The sequence below is a fragment of the Barbus barbus genome (assembly GCF_936440315.1).
Source record: "Barbus barbus genome assembly, chromosome: 39".
Classification (NCBI taxonomy): domain Eukaryota; kingdom Metazoa; phylum Chordata; class Actinopteri; order Cypriniformes; family Cyprinidae; genus Barbus; species Barbus barbus.
In genome coordinates this window covers 19832597-19854112 of record NC_136717.1, presented here as the reverse complement: position 1 = coordinate 19854112, position 21516 = coordinate 19832597, and the positions used below count along the sequence as shown (strand labels likewise).

At 37.2% G+C, this 21516-nt stretch overlaps 2 protein-coding genes across 2 annotated transcripts in view; both read right to left on the bottom strand.

Moving 5' to 3' along the window:
• LOC306859027 (scavenger receptor cysteine-rich type 1 protein M130-like) overlaps positions 1 to 21516 on the bottom strand; it is a gene marked incomplete at both ends in the record, with an annotated part of 112205 nt that overhangs the window by 41781 nt on the left and 48908 nt on the right. The gene's annotated exons all lie outside the window — the stretch shown is intronic.
• Positions 4785 to 21516, bottom strand: part of LOC306858407 (protein O-mannosyl-transferase TMTC2-like) — a 32487-nt gene continuing 15755 nt past the window's right edge. The window contains exons 2-12 of the mRNA XM_079398937.1: positions 17344 to 17935; positions 11890 to 12721; positions 11683 to 11797; positions 10349 to 10434; positions 10028 to 10212; positions 9812 to 9890; positions 8616 to 8737; positions 6932 to 7013; positions 6357 to 6471; positions 6090 to 6153; positions 4785 to 5925 (exon numbers count right to left, since the gene is read on the bottom strand). Coding sequence (XP_079255063.1) covers positions 5746 to 5925; positions 6090 to 6153; positions 6357 to 6471; positions 6932 to 7013; positions 8616 to 8737; positions 9812 to 9890; positions 10028 to 10212; positions 10349 to 10434; positions 11683 to 11797; positions 11890 to 12721; positions 17344 to 17935 — 2452 coding nt within the window. The 3' untranslated portion in view covers positions 4785 to 5745. The remainder of the gene's footprint in view (positions 5926 to 6089; positions 6154 to 6356; positions 6472 to 6931; positions 7014 to 8615; positions 8738 to 9811; positions 9891 to 10027; positions 10213 to 10348; positions 10435 to 11682; positions 11798 to 11889; positions 12722 to 17343; positions 17936 to 21516) is intronic.

Here is a 21516-nt window from a genome sequence, read left to right as displayed (position 1 = left end):
AATACTCTGAGGGTAGTTGACATCCTGACATAAAATTTGTAATTTTCTTAGATTAATAATTGTTGTAAAAGTATGTTTCTTTGTTAGTTCATGAAACTGAATAAATTTAACCTCATTATAATGTGATAGTTATAATACATATATGCATGTCTGCTTATTTTAGACATGGACATTATTTCTCATAAATACACTTTCTTGCAATATAAATCATGTCACCAATAACCACCATTTATTAACGTTAAAAGAAGCCAATATTACAATTTTACCTGAGCAGATCAGTCCAGCATCTCCAGCAGGACCACAGTCATTTTTAAACCCTCCTTCTGCCGCACAGTTCTTTAGTGCTGACTCTGATCCAGTACATGGGACAGATCTCATCCAGAGTTTTCCGGATCCTGATCCAAAGTGAGCACCACGCAAAACATCTACAGGTTCTCCACAGTCCAGCTCTCTACACACCACTGCAGCATCAACCAAATCCCATGACTCACCACACACTCTTCCCCACTGGCCTTTATGATGAAGCTCCACTCTACCAGCACAGCGACTGTTACCACCAACCAACCTCACATTCACACGGTCTGTATATTGAATAGAAAGAATGAGATATTTAAAAAAATTAAAATAAAATAAAATCAAGATATCAGATTTAGACAATGAGGAAAAACACTTGGAGTATTGCACTTTCCACTAATATTAGCACCCAAGTAAAATGGTCTGTGAAAAATGTCTTGAGTTTATTCATTTAGTCCTTCGTTTCAGTGAAATTGACGTTATGTGTGGCCAAATATGGTAACCCATACTTGGAATTTGTCCTCTGCGTTTAACCTATCCAGGTGCACACACACAGCAGTGAGTAGAATGTAGTATTAGTAGTAAAAGGGCAAACACACCTCACACACAGAAAGAGGGATGATATGTGACTAAAGAATCTCCAAAAATTGCAGCAGGGGAATTGCAATGTTACTTCAGTCTTGGGGTCAGTAAGTTTCTAAAACTATGATCAGACTTGACCTACACACCCACAACCTGTTTTGAAGTCCAAAAAAAAAAAAAAAAAAAGACTGATTGACTGATTACAGTTTGCCATATGGACTTTCAGTGTGTATTTTTTTCTCTCTCTCTCTTTTATTTATAATAATTAAACATAAACAGGTGGGTTTATTGTACAGTTTAAACTGGGATGTGTTTAAATCTAACAGGAAATTCAAATGATGAGGACAGAGAGATTTATTAATTAATTTTCCCTGCTGTGAAATAAGCTGAAGAAGAGATTACACATACAGTACATGGACCTCTGCATTTGAGTTTGCTCAAAGTATTAAATTAAATGTGCACAAACATATTTGAGTTTGTCTTTCAATTGTTTTAAAGTTTTTACATTTTTTGTGAATATTTTGATGGAAAAACCAAGAGAAAAGAGCAAAGAAATTTTTCCATTGCATGTTTTGCTCATATTTACCAAGGATACCAATAATAACGAAGACTGTAGATATATTCACTTTCAGAAGATTTTAGTTTTAACCTGCACACATCAGTCCAACACTGTTTTCATTGCAACAGTTGTTTTGATGTGATGTTGATGTTGGACAGAGGTGAATCTGAGACTCATTTCCTCTGCATTGAATCTCTTTTGTCCACATCTGAGTGTCTCCTTTGCCAAAAGCAGCTGATCCCAGCACCTGTACAGGAGCCCCACAGTCCAGCTCTCTACACACAACCTCTGCATCCTGCTGGTCAAAGGCAGCATCACACACTGACATCCACGTCTGATCATGAAGTATCTCTAACCTCCCAGAGCAGCGAGAACCTCCAACCAGACGGACTTCTGAATAAAACAACAAAATAATTGAAATAGTCTCAATATTAACAATAATAGATTTACAGAAAATGTATTATTCAGATTTTGTTTTTTGTTTTGTTTTTTTACTCTGAAGCAACTTTATAGCTATTGTGCTACTGTTTCTACGACCCAAATTCCAGAGAAGTTGGGACATTTTGTAAAATGCAATAAAATCAAGAGTCTGCGATTTGTTCGTTCTCTTTAACTTTTTATTTAATTGACAAAAAAAGATGTCCATAGTTTTTACTGAGCAACGTAAATATATTTTGTAAATATGAACAAATTCAGATTTTGATGGCTGCAGCACACTCCAAAAAAGTTGGTAAAAAGGCATGCACTGTGTCGCATCAACCTTCCTTTTAATTATAATGTTTCATTGTTTGGGAACTGAGGATACTAATTGTCCAAGTTTTGCAAGCAAAATTTTGTCCAGTCTCGCTTGATACGAGACTTCAGAAGCTCAGCAGTCTGTGATCGTCATTGTCTGATTCTCCTTTTCATGATGAGCCATACATTTTCAATAGGAGACAGATCTGAACTGCAGGCAGGCCAGTCTAGCACATTCACTCAGAGTCTAGGAAACCATGCTGTTGTAGCACATGCAGATTGAGAGCTGGCATTGTCTTGATCTAATAACCATGGACTTCCCATGAACGATGTCATCATGATGGTAATATATACATCTATGTACAATCCCAATATATGCCTCCATGTCAATAGTACCTTTGCACATATGCCAGTCACCCATACTCTGCTGCACCCTATACCATGACAGACGTTTACTTTTGCTTCGGTCACTAATGAAAGTCTGGATGGTCCCTTGGTCTTTGGGACTGAGAACTCAAAATCCATTTTTTCCAGAAACAAGTTGGAATGTGGACTCATCTGAGTCCAGCACATATTTTCACTGTCTTTTTGACTACATGAGATGAGCTCTGGCCCAGAGAACCCGGCAGCATTGCTGCCTAGAACTGATGTACAGCTTTCTCCTAGAGTAACAGATAGTCAAGTTGCATTTATTGATGCAGCAGCAGACGGTGGTAAATGACAGCAGTTTTCTGAAATACTCCTGAGCCCATGTGGCTATATTTAACACCGCAGCATGACAGTTTCTTATGCAATGCAATCTGAGGGCTTAAAGGTCAAGCACATTCAACTGAGGTTTCCTGCCTTGTCTTACATGTACTGTGATTTCTCTGGATTCCCTGAATCGTTTCACAATATTATGTATAGTACTTGGTGAAAGACCTAAATTCTTTGCAATTTTGTATTGCGAAATGTGATTTTTGATTTGACACTTCTCTCGTGAAATTTGGCACAAAGCGATGAACCATGATCCAGTTTTGCTCGCAAAGACTGAGATTATCAATTAAATAAAATTAACAATCACAGATTCTTGATTTTATTGCATTTTACAAAACATCCCAACTTCTCTGGAATTGGGGTTGCAGAAGGTACAGATTTTTTTTTCTATGTACAAACTATAGATTTGATCTGTTTTATGTTTGTATTTGGTTCAGAATGTACAGCACTTTGGTCAGCCTTGTTTGCTTAATATAAATCTGCTTAAGAAATAAATTGAACTTGAATATGGAACAGCTCACCTGAGCAGATGACTCCAGGGTCTTTACTATGATCACAGTCATACATACTCGGTGCTGATCCACACTTCTTTAATGTAGATTCTGATCCCCTACAAAGGTCAAAACTCTTCCAGATTGTTCCTGATCCTGGTCCAAAATGAGCATTATACAGAGCATCTACAGGTTCTCCACAGTCCAGCTCTCTACATACCACTGCAGCATCAGCCATATCCCAGCTATAATCACACACTGTTCCCCACTGACCTCTATGAAGAACCTCCACTCTACCAGCACAGCGACTGTGACCACCAACCAACCTCACATTCACATCTATTTGTGCAACAGATATTTAACAGACCAATGTCAGAAAACAGGGGGACAGCGAAAGAAAATAACAGCTCAAATAAACACATTAATAAATGCACAAAATATAGATAATATATGGCAGTTAGACACCATTTAGCTGCAGTGAAATATTACATATAAATGTGAGAGTTGTGATTAATTTCCTCTTTGACTTACCAGCGTTGATCAGTTTGATCAGAAAGATCAGCATCAGACAGCTTTCCATCACCTCCTCCTGTTTGACTCTCTATATTTCATCAACGCAGCACAAGTTTCTCCTCTGCTCCCTCAAACAGACTGAAGAAACTGGCTCCTGTCAGCCCCCTGAAGAGAGAGAGCAAGCTCCAAACTTTCCAATCATGTTCAACATTACCTTATTAGACAGAACAGAGGAAACCAACAAAGAGCTTGAGTGACAAATCAGAAGAGGCATTTCTAATTTTCGCCATATACAGTATATCAAAAGAATGTCAGCGCTAAAAAGGACTCCTCCTCCACCACCACTATACAGAGACACTTCGTTGAGGATGCGCACACACTCCTGCCAGAGGCAAAAATAGTCACACATCATACAGGAGACATTAAGAGATAGGAAGCACTCCAATATATTTACAGCATCAGCACCTGCTGAGATACAGAGACTGATAACTGCTCACTTGAGTTATTACCATATGATTTCCTCTTACAACCAATAATAGGCCTACAATAAGATTCTTTACAAATTTTTGACACCCAGCAAAACAGCAGGATAATGTGAAATCAAGTAATTATTCCATTATACGTCTCTATAGAGTAGTCTATTTTTCTATAGTGTTGACTGCAATCATTAACCTCAACCATTCAATCATGTTAACCAAATGATTAATTAAATAATAATTATGTTTACAAATGACTTATTTAATTGATCAGAATCTAACTAAAAATGTAATTCCAAAACTCACAAATTTAAGATAAATTTGCACCCCGTTACACATTCTGGCATTGTTTTTAATTATTGTTTTTTATTTTATTTTATACATTTCACATTCAGTTTTAATGTTGTTTAAAATTGGCAAAAACCACACAAATCAGTATCTTAAGCAGTAAATAAAAAGCTTTCATCCACTGTAGCAATACAGTACATGGGCTTGTGCGTTGAATGTGGCAATGTGTTACTCAACCAAAAGATGGCAGCAAAACTATTCATTCTAATGACAGGTGTATTTCATACTGTAATGCGTTAGTCTTCCAATAGATGGCAGTAAAACATTTATTCCAGAAACGAACCGATGAGCGTCTTGCGCTTGTGTTACGGCAAGAGGAGAGAGCAATGTTGAACGCTTACAGAAGAGAAATGGTTCATTTCTTTTAAATAAACATTCTCAATTATTTTTTTTTCTGGTCAAACAGACATTTTATTGTGTTAAAAAGCCTGAAATCAAACAACGGTAGGCCTACATAATAGTGCTTCATAATAAATTGAGGTCTGACAGTCTGAGTGATGGCAGACATTGAGGCTCACAGCTCTATTAACAACCCTTGTGGGTGAAAAACCGTTGATTTACCAACAATAAATTAAGAGGAGGCATTTAAATATCAGTATATTGACAATCTCAACCTTTTTTAAGCCATTAAAGAAAAATAAGAGTCCTAAATCGGTAGTTACAGATGACATGTTTAGCCTTGTGCATTTGTAAGACAGGGCAGGAAAAATAATCATCATCACTGAAATTCATCCAGGTCAGTGCTCTCAGAAGAATACAATCCAGCATGCTGCAAACACCATCTCTCATGTGTTTGTGTGCAGTTATGCTTCTTTTACACTCTCAGGGGTCTTTACTGTCCAAAGCAGAACTTCTCCATCTTCACTCTTATCCTCCAGACAAGTTCAAATTTTTACTAGTTCCACCAACATCTGTCCATAAGCGCTGAATCAGTACAGAGCCCCAGCTCAAACAAGATCAGACGTCCACAGATGAAGGTTCCAGCAGCAGATCACGTCCCAGATGCTCGTAGACCCTGTTTCTGCATGACGTTCCAGAGTTTGTGGAGGTTTGACTGAGTGATGAGGTCGTCTGGTTTGAGCTGCAGAGCACGGAGGTAGTTGCTCTCAGCTTCCTTCAGCTTCCCATTAAGATGGAGGATCGCCCCGAGATTCATCAGAGCTGCTGGATGCTAGGAAATCGAGAAATAAATAATCAGGATAATTGTGGCTAAAAATTAGGTTAATAAATAAATATAATGTTTCTAAACAGTAGAGCCAACGAGTATGATGGAAGACAGTACTTTAATCTTAAATAACATCTAATACTAATAAAATAGTTAAAGAAGGTGCTTACGTTAGGTCTTAAATCAGCTGCCTTTCCATAATACCTTTCAGCTGCCTCATTCAGACTGGCCTGTCTGTGAACAAACACATACATTAAGTTATTATCATTATTAATACACAACAATAAGCGTTTGACGCTATAAAATCAATGTCCGTGTATTTATTTGGCAAGTAGCTCTGAATGCGGAAGATGAAACAAGTGGAGTGCACCTGCAAAGTGCAAAACACCTGAAACTAAAACCGTGCAGATGTAGCAGTGATTTTTTGAGACACACACCTGAGCATATGAGCAGCGCTGAACACCACGTCAAACTCAGAACTGTCCAGCTCTGCAGCTTTCTGAGCCATCACTGCTGCCTCTCCCAGACGAGTCTCTTCCAACAGAAACTGACCTAACAGTCAAGAAAGAAAGAGGAGCTCACAGGATTGAAAAAAACTCCTACACAGCAGGCCAGAAGCCCACAGGTCAGACAGTCAGAGATCAGTGCGGATACACAGCTTAAGCTTCCAAAAACACACAGAGACAAAAGAAAGGAAGTGGAAATCGAAGGAGGACATGAGGCAATGTGAACTTCAGTATTTAAATTCAGTATATAAAAATTCTTAATTATAATTGTAATAATCGTAATAAAATTACAACATAATATTCTTAATGCAATTATAAATGATGAATAAATTTATTTACATAAAATCAGTATAATAATAATAATAATAATCATCATCTAAAATAAATTCTATTCATAAATAAAATAAATACATGAATGATGGAATATAAAAAGGTCAAGTGCATTTGAGCACTTTATCAAACAAATTAAGGGAAGCAAATCAATCAGAAAAGAAATCGGATTGTACCGTAATGCATATAGCAGTTTCCTCTAGCAGGATCCAGCTCTATTGCCTTCAGGAAGTAAAGCTCTGCTTCAGACTTCTGTCCCTGTGGAGAAATTAAGAAATAATTACACCTGCACCCAACATTATTAATGAAGGGACACAATCATAACCAGACCCTTTAAATCTGTGCTATATATGATGCTAGACATTATCAAAGTGTGGGAAAGTACACCTTCTTTATGGTTAGTATAATAAAGTACACTTCCTTTACGGTTCAGTGCTGATTGCTTCCATGTTGGTGTTACCTTTGCAAATGTTCTTGTCATAAGCAGTGAGGTTATATTATGCTGAATTCACTGAACGGTTCTGTGGCAAACACTTCTGATAAGAGGATAAAGAAATACCTTGGAAAGCTTTAGCATTTCATGCTCTCCTTTGCTACGGTTCCTGAAAAGCATTCAACTTCATCCAAGAACGTTTATCAAATGTACAGGCCTATAAGTCAAGGTTTCAAAAAGCACTAAATGGCTTCAGATTGGAATCCAAAAGGGTAAATACAAAACAAGCTATTGTTTTAGCCTCAACCTGTGATTTAATCTATCAACTAAAGCATTAAATTAGCTTTAGAGCTTTTCAGGGACATTTCTCCAATAGAAGTTCAAAACAGACTGCTAAACTCTACACAAGGCTGGACAGAAAAGTGAAACAGAACAGTATATGTCCTGAATCGTTCAAGTACAACATGTCATAACTTCAGTCATTTTGTCTGATGCTGTCCTGACCGTTTGACACCGAGTAACCCAGCTAATAAACTGCAGTTCCTCGACAGCTGGTCAAAAGTTCACCACTAACCTGTTTTCAATAAGGAAAGAGAGTAATTACATTAAGCTCGGTGCTTGAGGGATAATAACTGGTTTTAAGCTGTTCATTAAGCGGACAGGCCGGTGAGGGGATTTTAAAGCGAGCAAACAGGTTTGAGGCAAGAGTCTGGACTCTTGACCAGCCGTGCCGAGACAAATCCAAATCAGATTAGAGGGAGGATATGAGATATCACGTCCTGGGGGGAACGCAGCTGCTCGACCTTTCTTCATGACCCCTCTCCATTTACATCACAGTGGTCAGAGAGGAAAATATCACAAGCGACTAGACGACTGTTATATCGTATGCAGACAGAACATAAATGGGAAAATCTGAAAAGATAGGTTTTAAAGGTATCATCACAGTGATGTTTTGCGTTAATGTTCCTCTCAAGGACAAAGCAATTAAAAGAAACCTCAGCATTAAGAGTCTCATGAAGGGTCATCTGTGACTCAAATCATTTTAATAACCAGATATATTTGGTTTCTTCTTTCCACTTGGTCTCCCCTTTTCTATAGTTTGAAACAAAAACTGAATTTATTTAATATTTAATTATGCTTTCAAAAATGCATTTAGCTAAAGGTTTTTACATTCATACTTACAATTTAATAGCAGCCACAGTGTGCTAAAAATACAGCAGGAAAGCCTGAGACCACTAGTAAAATGCTTCTATTTTCCCTAAACATACATGAATAAATTAATTTTATGTTTAAATGTGATTTTTATTTGCAGATTTTCAATGCGGTCTCATACTTTTAGGCACCACTGCTATTCTCAATGGCTGTTTGACAGACGAAAAGCTCATAAACACAAAAGGGGTAATAATGCACTTGTCAGCTTGGCTCACCATGATAGACAGCAGTTTTCCATAGGTCAGGTGGGCAGGAATATGATCAGGTTTGGCCTTCAGTGACTCTCTATACCAATGCCCTGCCTCCTCTAGATTATTCAGCCTCATATATGCCTCACCTGTGGGCCAAAGTCAGAGGGATGTGTAAAATTACATGGAATGACTTGCACTGCATGCCATCAAATCAAATGCAGAGATAAGCATATCATGGGATGAGTTTGGGGGATGAGTTTACTTCCTAGGAAACACATGTGTTAATAAAATGCACACCTTGAATGGACTCTAAAGTTGCTTTAGATAAAAGCATCTGCCAAACAAATAAACGTAAACTCATCACATCTCCGGACACTGAATCAGTAACACAAGGGCACATTATTTATGTATCAGATTCCAGTCACATCTCCAGATGTCTTTCTTATCCTAATAGGAGGAGAGGAGGAGTATTGTGGCATAAAACTGCATAGGAAAAAAAAAATAATTGGAGATGGTATAAATATACATATGGGGGCTAAAGAACACTAAAAACATTTTAGGACATCTCAATCCAAGCAGCTGAGTCTTTAGTCATCTTCAAGAAATGGCTAAAAATACATCGCTTCCATCTACACTTGACTGTCTAAAATTAGCACTCTCCATACGGTTTCTGTTTTATCTCCTCGCTTTCTTTTTATTTACTAAAAAAACTTGACCCTCTAACACTTGGGTTAGAATAGTATTCTCTATTCAATTTTTATTCTAACTACTTTTATTATTATTTTTAATTACCTTCTAAAACTAGTGTTCCCTATTTTTTCTATTCAACCTACCGGTTTTCTTTTTATTATAAAAAGTGACCCTCTAACAATAGGGTTTTCTATTCTTTTTCTATACTTTTGACTAGTTTTCTTTTTATTAAAAAAATGTATTCTTCAGCTCTCGGTTTCTATTCTATCTACTTGTTTTCTTTATTTATTATTTAAAAAAAAAACTTTTACATGTACTGCATTAGGCTAATCGAGACTTGTCATTGCACTTACATATTATTGCTCTTTTGTTGGTTTTGATTACTTATATTGTCCTCATTTGTAAGTCGTTTAGATAAAAGCATCTGCTAAATAACTAAGTGTAAATGCAAATAATTTATTTAGAGTGTTATGTAAGTGTTTTTGAATCTCAAATAAAAACATCTGAATGCACTGAGAAATAAAACTGACCCATCATATTGTACAAACTCTGCGGTGCAAACTGTCGTGGCATTTTTTGCACAGCTTCTTTATACATGGACAATGCCTCCTGAGGACGACAAACAAAAACAACCTGTCATAATGTGACAACGAGAACTGTTAATTAAGAACAACCAGGGAACAATTCATACAAGAACATCATAGCATCCATCTAAACTGATAACGCATGCAGATTCTGATGAATACCTCGTGCTGGCCTTGCTCATGAAACAGTTTGCCGAGGTTGTACAAGCAGCTGGTGACGGAGCTCTTATGGGCATGAGGGTCCTTCAGGTTCTCATCGGGGATGTCAGCACAAGTGTGAAAGGTGCGCTTGGCCTCTTCAATATTCCCCTGGGAGACCAGGATGATGCCCACGTTCAAGTATGCAGCTGTGCAAGAGGACAAAAGGGAGAACAAAAAAAAAAAAAAATGAATCATCCAAAACTGCACATACTTGTACAAATGAAGGTCCCAAAACAGACTCTTTGGAGGTTCAAAATGGTGAAACTGAAGAGCTGAACTCACAGGCCAGAGTCGGTCTGCTCCCGATGGCCAGTTTGTAGTAATGCAGAGCCTCGGAGAGCCGCTCGCTCTCCTGCAGCAGCAAACCGCTGCATGAAATAAAGCACACATTGCTTTTAAGCTTGAGAAATTATATGTGAAGTAAGAGGCTGGTGCAACGACCAGAATGTGACAAAACATTGAGGTCTCTGCTGAATGTTAGAGGTGTCTCACGCTTTTTAAAGCCTGCAAATAAGAACTAATGAAATCCCGTCACATACACAAGCCCTGAGCGAGAGATATAGCAAACACTTTCTCTGCTCCTCAACCTCCCACTCTGAATGCTAAGTATGTCTCTCCAAGTACAAAGTATCTTAACTATTCTTTGCAATTTTGGAGGCATCCTTCAAAAAATTAAATGCTCTGTAGTGTTGAGCAATGAGCAATATTATGGCACATATCCATATTGTGTACATCTGTTCATGCCTGTTGCCCTGCAAGCCATGTTAATTTGATTATGGCAGTTCCCATGGAAAACTGGCTCAGATAAAGTGCTGTGTGACCTTGACAAAACCAACACCCCCAAATACTGTCCTGTGAATACAGTAAGAAAGAAAGCTGTGCATTCTACCAAGCAAAATGCTTATTTCTGGTTGCAAAACAAAACAAAAACAAAACAAAAAACAACACTTAAGTGCAAGCTAAATTAGTATTTAAACACTTCAGTGAACATAATTAAGCAGCATTCGTTTTGTATAATTACTTAATTTTTTATTTTGTGAAAAATGTTTAACAGTCTTCAAAAATAAATAAAAATAAAACAAAAAATAAAATATTAATATTAATAAAATAAAGTACCGTACCATACAGTGTATCTGAACACTTTATGCAACATGTCATGCATGAATGACAATGCATTCAATAATAAAAACATCAAACCATTATTTATTTTGTTATATATTATATTTATTTATACATTTATTTTTAATATAGTGATCACCAAAAAAAAAAAAAAGTAACAAAATGTTTGAAAAAATAAAGAAAAATATCTGGATACCTTCTGGGTGTTAAACATTAGTAGACCATTTTCATGATTAACATGATACATCCACTAAAAATCACCTTAATCAAAAATCCCCATTGTTAGAAAAATACTTAATTCTGAAAAAAATGTTTAGTATCAGTTGTTTTCAGAAGCCAATTGGTTTGATATTTTTATAAATTTATTTATATATGTATGTATGTATGTATGTATGCATGTATATAAATAAATACACACACAGATATATACAACCTCATTCAGACATTTTAAGTGTGGCGCAGTTGAAAAAAAAAAACGTCTGTGTTTGTGTACTCACAGGTTGTACAGCATATCAGCCATATTTCCACGGTAATAAAGAGCATTTCTATACGCTCTCTCTGCCTCAGCCATTTTTCCCTGGTTCTTCAGAACATTACCCAAGTTACCCCAAGCTAAGAGAAACAAACCAAAGAAATTTCACTAGTATTTACTTTGGCAGTACTATCATATCTGATATTCCAATATTCAAGCTCTCCAAACTCACCTTTAGCAGGGTTTACAGCAATGCCAGACCTGTACAGCATCTCCTCGCTCTGCCAGTCCTGGTTCCTCCTCACACTCTTCAGGCTGTAGAGAAGCACCAGACCTGCAGCACAGCTCAGCAGGAACGCTCTGGAGTGTCTCGACCTGAAGCGAACAAACATGCTCCTCAACCCAACGGTCACGAGCAGACAGAAGCCCATGCTGGGGATGTACAGCACCCGCTCGGCCACCACAAAGCCCACATAGAAGAACATATTAGTAGCTGGGATGAAGGGCAAAACCAGCAGCCCAAGAGAAAAGACCACCACACTCTCTGTGGCTGGAAGGGATTTTTGAGGTGCTTTGGGTGGTTTATGATATCCATTTCTTTTGGGAGAATTTGAGTCCCTGTAGTGATTGTCATCATGATTATGACTGTATCCATTAGCTGCAGACTTTCCATTGCTCATATGTGATTTTCCATTGGTTTCGCTGATTTTAGAGGACTGTAGTGATGGGTTCCTCAAGCCAAACCATGACAGGAGAGCAAATCCTGAGTAAAACAAAACCGAATGAAGGTTCCGCCAATCAGTAATGGATCTGAGCAGAGGAATGGCATCCATTGACCAATCAAAGCTGAGTTTGTCAGGGCAGAGGAGGAGCCAGGCATTGACAGCTGGCAGGTAAAGGAAAGTGAGCGCTCTGATCAGGAAGTGAGGCGAGTCGGCTGCAGGGTTGTCAGAGTTGGAGAAGTTTGGAGGCTTGTTTCCCATCCAGTAAAACCGAACTGTGAGAAGAGTCATCCCCCAACCAACCAACCATGCTAGACTGACTAGCAAGCTCATGTTCTTCCTCTAGACATGAAGAGAATGAAATGCATTGGTTACAACACTCTTTTAATTTGTCCAGTAACAACATTCAACAGTTTAAATAGTTTCATAACAGAAGAACTGTAATTTTTTTTGTCATAAAAAATCCCACATCTCACATGTATTGTGTTTAATAGCATTTAGAGATTGAAAAAAAACAATGGTGGAAATTACATTAAGATTTAAAAAAAAAAACTTTATTGGGCCAAAATTGGAGTGGTGAAAATACTCTCATTTTCGATTATTTTTGCAAAATAAATACTGAAGTGTTTTATTTTTCATCTCTCTATTTGTTTATCCATTTTAAATACATACACTGCCCTACAAAAGTTTGGAAACACCCCAAACTTCCTAAACCTTCCAAAAAGACAATGACCCCAAGCACACTTCCAAGCTGTGCAAATCTATTTGGAGAGGAAACAGTCAGCTGGCATCATGTCTGTCATGGAATGGCCTCCCCAATCACCCGACCTCAATCCAATTGAGCTACTATGGGAGGAACTGGACTGAGATGTCCGTAAGAAGTGTCCAACCAGTGTGAATCATCTTTGGGCAATCCTTCAGGAGGCTTGGAGTAACATACACCATCAAGTCAATGTTTGAATAAACTGACAGCTCGGATGCCCAGATTATGCAGAGCTGTAATAGCTGCTAATGGTGGATATTTTGATGAATCGAAAAAAAAAAATTCTATGTATAAACCGTTTATGTAATACAGTGTTTTTGTAGTTTGTGTTTTCTCTTATCAGTGCAAAATTATCACAAATTAAAAAGGATTCATGCCAATATTGTCCAAAACCCCACATTTCTAGGGCGTTTCCAAACTTTTGGAGGGCAGTGTAATTCATATTTAATGACAGTAAGGACTAGGATTTTCCTCTTTCAGATTGAAAGTTTGGGTTCAGGACAAGCATGTACACATAAAAAGTAAAAAAAAAAAAAAAAAAAAGATCCTAAGACTGCTTAATGTGATGTTCATAAAGAAAAAGTTGGGAAAGGGAAAGAAAGAGAAAGAGAAAGAGAGAGAGAAAGGAAAGAAGAGAGAGAGAGAGAGAAAGGAAAAAAAGAAAATAACCCATGGCACATTAAAAGGAGAAAAACATCCCTTTGCATTTATACTATATACTACATCCAGCATACTGAACAGTTCTTTGAGTGTAAAATTGAATAACCTTTTCTAATATAAATGGCTCTGTGGGCACAGCATGACAATTGACAGAGTGCATACTGGGAAAGTCGAGCTCAAAGAGTGGGGAAATTAGATGCCGCAAATATCGATTCCTTTATTTCACACACAACGGGTCAGAAACTTATGGACTAAAGCCACAATAGATCCTCCGCTCCCACTGAGTGTGACACTTCAATCTATGGTTCAGGGTTGAACTGAATGAGCACCATTTCATCACCTGTTTTTGTTCCAGCTCTTTTGTACTAAACTGTAAAATCAATCTTAGATTGGAGATGCCATAAAGACCTTATCGACGGAGATGTGAAGGACAATCACCAGACAAACAGCAATATTCCTGCAAGAAAATGTTCTTCTCTGCTTATAAAGTTAGTAACTAAAATAAAAAGAATGCATTAAACACATCGAATGACCTCTGCATTTAGTGCAAAATCCAGACAGAAATAGACAGGGTGTTGGAGGACGTTGATGAACTGAACTCATTACGCTGCAGAGGACAAAGGAAGTGCTTGTTTTAGCTGCTGCTAATCACACCACTTATAATGAGGAAGGTTGTGGGTTTACAGCCTTCTCCATTGGGACACTGTCCAAATTCAATCAAGATCTTTCAGTTTTTAACATCAAGAAAAAGGTAGGAGCATCATCAACAGTAGACCTACTACAGTCGAAGTGACATCAATATATAACACCTCAGACAGTTCATGCATCTAAAAGTCATTACACACCAGAAATGAACTGTATTCAAGGAAATGTGAGATCCACGGCATCATTTCACAGCTGAATTTCCCGTCACAGCAAAAATGCCCCCACATTAATCAAATTGTTGACTGTAATGAGCAAATCTTCCCACTCGCACATCATTGAGACAAATGAGCCGAAATATTGTGCGTGTCATTGTTGAATTACCTTAAAAGAGACTACGAAGCAATTCTCGTGAAGCTTGAAGGATTCGTTTACCTCGCTAATCAGTCCTCAAACTTTTTGCATTTCCCCCTATTTTTTTCCAGAATAAGACCGGTTGGCTGGTGGTGTGGAGATCCTACGCTAAACCAGCAGCCATGTGCTATTCAGAAAAAGGGCAGAACGCATTCCAGACAATCACCAGAGCTTTATCTCATCTCCGTCCGATTAGAGAGCAAATGGGATGAAAAATTGCCCTCTATCTGCATAGTGCGCTCGTATGGCCGAACCTCAAAACTAATCTACTGCATATTGTTTTAGACTCACACCGCATTCTGCTCAAATCAAAGCAATGTCATATATCAGGGGTGTTTGTAGCCTCTGGAATATCAATGAGGGTGCCTTATCCGTTTTCATTACCCTGATACGCATTCATTACCACGTGAATTTAAAGTCTAAGACGCGTGACATTAAATATGCAAAGCAAGAGTCTCGCTGTTCAAAAGCCATTTCAGAAGATCCTGTGGGATCTTTTATTGTTGACCGTTTCTTCTGCATTTAATGAGACCCCTCTGAAGCATAGAAAGCCAATGAGCCGATTTTACACCATGGGAGTAAGAGTAAACGAGAAAGTGCTTTGATAAAAAGAAAGAAAGGAAGTGAGGGCATGGTTTCCTTTCCTCTCTACTCTTCCTCCTCATCCTCCTTTTTCTCCCTCTGTTTGCGTTCCCATGCGCTCGTGGCCGTCTGGAGGGTTTGTAATCTCTCCCTGTCGCCCCTCTCGTGCACCTCATGATTACCAGCAAGAAAAGCCGGAGACATGGGCAGAGAGGCCACGATAAAGAGCCCAGATGTGCTGTGGGGTTGGCATCTGTGTACAGAGTCTGGACTGGTAAGATTACCCTTGTGTTATTGTCTAGAGACGGGTGGAGGAGAGCTGCAAAAATTCCCATTTATCATAATATTGATAAAAAGGGACATTTAAATATTAGCTTTGTGTATTGTACAGAACAGATCATGAGTTTAAGTGTGATAATTCCCACAGAATCATTGCACAGCTAAATGGCATTTGCCATAATGCAACACTTATCATTTGTCTGTTTAATAGGGTAATCTTATCACGACAAAACACAGTAAAATACCCCTTTTATAGAAAAATATCAAGTAAAAGCCACTTTCACGGTTCCCTTATTATCCAAGACGTTATTTTCAAGAGTGTGTTAAGTAATACTTAAAGTACCTTAATAACACCTAGGTTGAAAAAAATATATATAAAACATGGGATTCTTATATTATTAGAAAGGCAGTACAATTACTTTGCATGTTTTCAACTCACTGCCAAATATCTATTTTTACTGGTATAAGAGCATTTTAGAGGACTTCAATTCTATTGCCATTCAGACAAGCATTTTGAAGCTTCAAGCCAAATTAAAGTTGTTGGGGTTTTTTTTCTCTCCGCACTGAACAACAGAAAGTGACATAAAAAAATAAAATAAAAAAATCACACACAGACACATTATATCAAATATATGACTAAATGTCTATGTTAAAACATTTACGCAGACTGGAGAATTAATTAAATTTGATGTAATCACGGCAGAAAGGAGTGGCTTTTTCCAGCACCTGTGAAGATCATTAAAAATGTAGTGATGATGCAATAAATATTTTAAGTGCCCAAACACATTTATGCAAAGTTGCACTAGTGCTATTTGAATATTTATATACTAATAGTTTTTATTAATATTTTGAATTTATTTTAATGTTTTAATTATTTTTTTTTTTTTTTCAAGTTTTATTTACATTTTATGTTTTTATTTATTGCTATATATTTTAGCACTTTAAATTTAACTTATATCAGTTAGTTCCCAAGGCAACACACTATTTTTTTTTAACACACATACTTTAGTTAAGTCACACAGATTTCATTTATTTATTTATTTTTTGGAAATGCACCTACAAGCCTAAAGGTCTATATTTAACGGTTTTATTATAGCATTGCAGTAAAAGATTAAATACAAATTCATTTTCTAAGACATCTGGGTGATTTTCTTGCATTACAAAAATGCATTTCCAAGATGGGTAGGAACTTTGAGTTTCTAGTATTCAAGATTTAGCTGAAATACACTTTAAACTAGACTCTGGATTTAAATCAAATATAATTTCAAAAAATTATATTTTATATTAACCCCCGGTTTCACAAACAAGGCTTCAGCCTAGTCCTATACTAAAATGCAAGTCTGAGCTGTTTCAACTGAAATAAACTTGCACTGACTGATCTTAAAACATGTCAGTGCCGTTGTTTTGTCTTTAGATACACACCAGTAATGTTTTTTTTTTTTTCCAAAGGCACGTTTATATAATTACTTAAATGTCCTAACTGAACAATGCCTAATCCTGGCTTAGTCTAAGCCCTGTCTGTGAAACCGGGCCTATAAGTTTCAGGCTTTGTACCACCTCCGTGCCCATGTTCCATTTTTGATTGGACTTTAGGCAGATTCACACAATGAGAATCAAATATTACCTTCAGCACCATCATTACTGCTTGCCGGAGTCTTAGACGATGCACAACACAGAGGTCATAAACGGCGGAGACGGCCAGAACAGTGACTCCCTGCTCCTTCCACAGTAAAGCAGCCGCAGCAGCACCCAAACTCCCAGCCAGCCACAGCGCTGTCCACCATTCAATCCCACTCGAGTGCACTGCATTGGGCCTGAGACGGCAGTACTGGGCATAACAGATCAGGGACAACAAGAAGCAAAAAGCTGCACCCACATCTGCTCGCCCCACCACCCCAGCTACCGCTTCAGTGTGTATGGGATGAGAGGCGAAGAGCAGACCCGCCAACAGGCTCCACTGTCCTCCACCCAGCAGGGGGCGAGAGAATGCAGTGAAGAGCGCAGTGACGCAGCAGTGCAGGCCCACATTGACCAGGTGGTAGCCCCGGGGTTCCAAGCCACCCAGGGCATAGTTGAGGCGGAAAGAGAGAGTGCAGAGGGGGCGGAAAGACTTGTGGCTGCCGCTGTGGGTGAGCAGAGTGCCCCAGAAGTCATCGTACAGGATGTTCATCCATGGAGTGTCTGGTAGGAGGTCTTGGTTGGTTTTGATTGCTCGGCTAAAGAAGATGGAAAGAGAGAGGTAACATAAATAGGTGCCATATTGCATAAACAAAAGATATTTACAACATTAACATTATAAAAGTGGCGTTTACAACCTAATTGTATTCATTGACAGCCCTAGTTATGACAATTAATGAAGGATGTCAAAAAACCCAACATCTTTACAGTTTGATTTCATGCCACTATTTTATTTTACACAAAATAATAAAGAGCAACATGAAAAGTTTCTAATATTTGAAATCACTTGAATCCTATTAACAGAGAGTTTGTGTAAATATGTTTAAAATAATTTAAAATAAAATTAATTAACTTTAAACTAATAAAAAGTACAATGTTAAATAAATAAATATTTGTTTCGATATAATGGCATCCCAATGCAGCTTTTCTTCTCTGTAATAAGTGCTGTAAATTGTAATAGCACCTGTGAACTCATAGTATTTCACAGTGTATTAAAGCCATCACTATCCTGCTACCCCCTCAGTGACAGTAGCACAATATATGCGCTTTCTTAATGTATTCACCAGTTTAATGTATTCTTTTCATTTGTGATTGCAATGATGTGGGAGTGGAGCTGATTTGAATATTTAAATTACAATGATCTCCAAAGGGTGAGATTGAAAACCAAGGCCACGGGGGAATGAACATGGGCACATTTACTTTATCTCAGAATACAAAAGAATTAAAAGTGAGACCAACGAGGCTCTATATATCCTAGATATAAAATAAAATAAAGTCAGAGATTAAATCTTACAGTAGGTAGAAGGCTGTGATATGGAATGCAATAAACATCCAACAAAAATAAATACCCCCCCTCAAAAAATAGAGAGAGAATAATACTTTTCCAGTCTGTTTCAGTGGTAGTTAATACATCAAGCCTTCAGTACAAGTGGCGTGGTTTCCTGTGACCCATATCTCTGTCTATAGAGCTCTCTGTGACTCCATGAGAAAGCCTCCACTTGTTTTCGACTCAGGAAACACAATGCTGGGAAAGTAAAGAGATTGACGGCTTCCATCACGCTATGACCCCTGCATTGAGGTCACAAACCATCATATCATAAACGTTACTCCACATATTGGCATTTTCTTAATTATATTAGTCTATTCAAGTGCCAAATGAAGACAATACAATAAAAAATACATAATATATAATTCTATGATATATAATACATAAATACATTAAATATATAAATTGGCTTTAACAATAAAAAAAGACTTTTTTTTCTAAATTATTAGATTACACCACATTAGATGAATCTATGTAGCTCTTCTGTGTAGCATTTCTAGACAGTAGATCCCGAACGTTTCAGAAACGGACCAGTGTTTGCAAACAATTGTACATTATTAACTCTTATCTGGATTTATGTAGGTGCTTATGTCATGTACATTTGATTATGAGGTAATCTTGTTCTAATTGGGTCACAGCAGATTACTGTGAATATAGTTTGGTCCATTATGAACAGCTTTGCTCCGAGGTCATAACTGAAGGTATTAGCAAATCGCATGTACTGCTCTACAAACTATTACAAACACACTCAAAAGCAAAGATGTAGACAGGCAAACAAACGTACCCTGTGTGTTTAGATTTTGTGTGGTCCAATCAAATTTATATAACCCAAGATGCTCATCGGTAGACAGCTGTGACACTGACCACTTGAGTGTCTCCAAAATATTTAAGTTTTATAGCAAAAGGTCTATGTCTCCACTTACCATTCCTTATTTGACCCAAAGATAAGCAATGCCTGAGAAAGCTGGTTGTTTTGAATAGCAGTAATGAGGCTGAGTTACATTATGAGGTTTATCTGTGGACCTTGAGGAGGAAACGCACTCAAGTTGTGACGACCTGTAAATTTACGTTTTCCTAAAATCCAGAAAGCGTAATTTGTCTCCTTGAGGGACTGAAAAATTACAGTCCTATCTTGGAGCATCTATCCATGCTCATTGACAATCCACTTTACACCACATACATATGAAGTTTTCAGCTTCCAGTGTTTATAATCTCTATAAATCACTTGTGAGTCGCCTCACAAAGCCTCTCAGTCACTGAGAGTTCAGAAGGTTAATGCAGTTGACTGTGAGGGCGGCTTGATGTGGAGTCATTATTCAATTCCAGCATAGCCTGTGCTATGAAAGTAATCGCATTAAACGTGCAGTTGAGGGTACAAGGAGAGGTTATGTTATACATTGTTCATAAGCAGTTATGGCTCATTGCAATTATTCTACATATTCTCAAAATAAAATTGTTGGTGGGTTTCCAAAACAACTAATCGGCTCTATATAATTAGTTGCCGTTGGAACTTTGATTAGATGTAAACACTGCAGGTAATAAAATACATAAATATTTGTATTGATTTAAAACAATGACAACAATAATAATAATAAATATTTTCATAAATAAACGAATGTGTTTGTATGAAATGTTTTATTCACTAATAAAACAAATTTAATAATAATAATAATAATAATAATGATGATGATGATTGTTGTTATTAGGATTATTATTATATTTTGTTTATTTCTATCAAGCTTTCATTACTTTATTACACAAAATTATATAAAAAAAAATCTTGCATCGATACTAAATTATTTTTATTATTATTGTTATTAATAATAATAATAATAATAATACTTTTTCAAAGATCATATTCTACCATGTCAAACAGCTAAAGTGCAGCACAATAAAGCAGATGTGACAAAAACATTATTATTATTATTTATTTTATATTTATGTGCATCAACTTTTCATTACTTATTACAAACAAAATTGTTATCATCATCATTAATATTTTTTAAAAGACAGTATTCTACCATCTGTCAAACAGCTAAAATACAGTGCATTGAAACAGATGTTAAGAAAAATAAAAAACCTGCACCACTCTTCATACTGGCAGATTAGTGCTGAGTATTGGAGCGGGACAGAACGGTTTTGCATTCCTGCACAGGGGAACATGGCTGCGGTGTTAATCTGACGCTAACAAGATTACAGGCATATCATAGAGCCAGAGTATTTTAGGGGCACAGCTGGAGGACAAGGTCTTAATCACTTTAAACCTGTCCCAACAGAGATGCGTGAAACCCTTGTGTTTGTAGTTTTAACAAACTCAGTAATGAAAAGCAATCAGCTGTGTGACTGTCTTAGAAAATAAATGAACTAAAATGTTACTTCGCTTAACATGAAGCAGTATCTATAAACACTGGTGTTTTCCAACAGATTCAAGCAAATCTCATTTGCAGTCTTTACAACCCCTTGCTGGCAAGTATTCATAAACGCTCTATAGAAAACAATTCTGGGGAAACTGGCATCAAAAACACGCTCATAAATGTCACCGCATTCACAAATGCTGGACCACTCTGATGGACTGGTTTCATTTAATTCATACTGGCAAGATTTCCCCAATTTCTTTAAAGAAAGCAAGTGTACAAACATCAATTAGGCCAAAAAGCAAAATTATATGATGTAGTATGTCAAGCATCTCCTCAACAAAGAATGACGATACAAAATAAGACGTACAAATCTAAAATACAATTGCTAGTCCTTTAATTTAACCAATTCTTCACTGCATTCGCTAAAAACTATGAT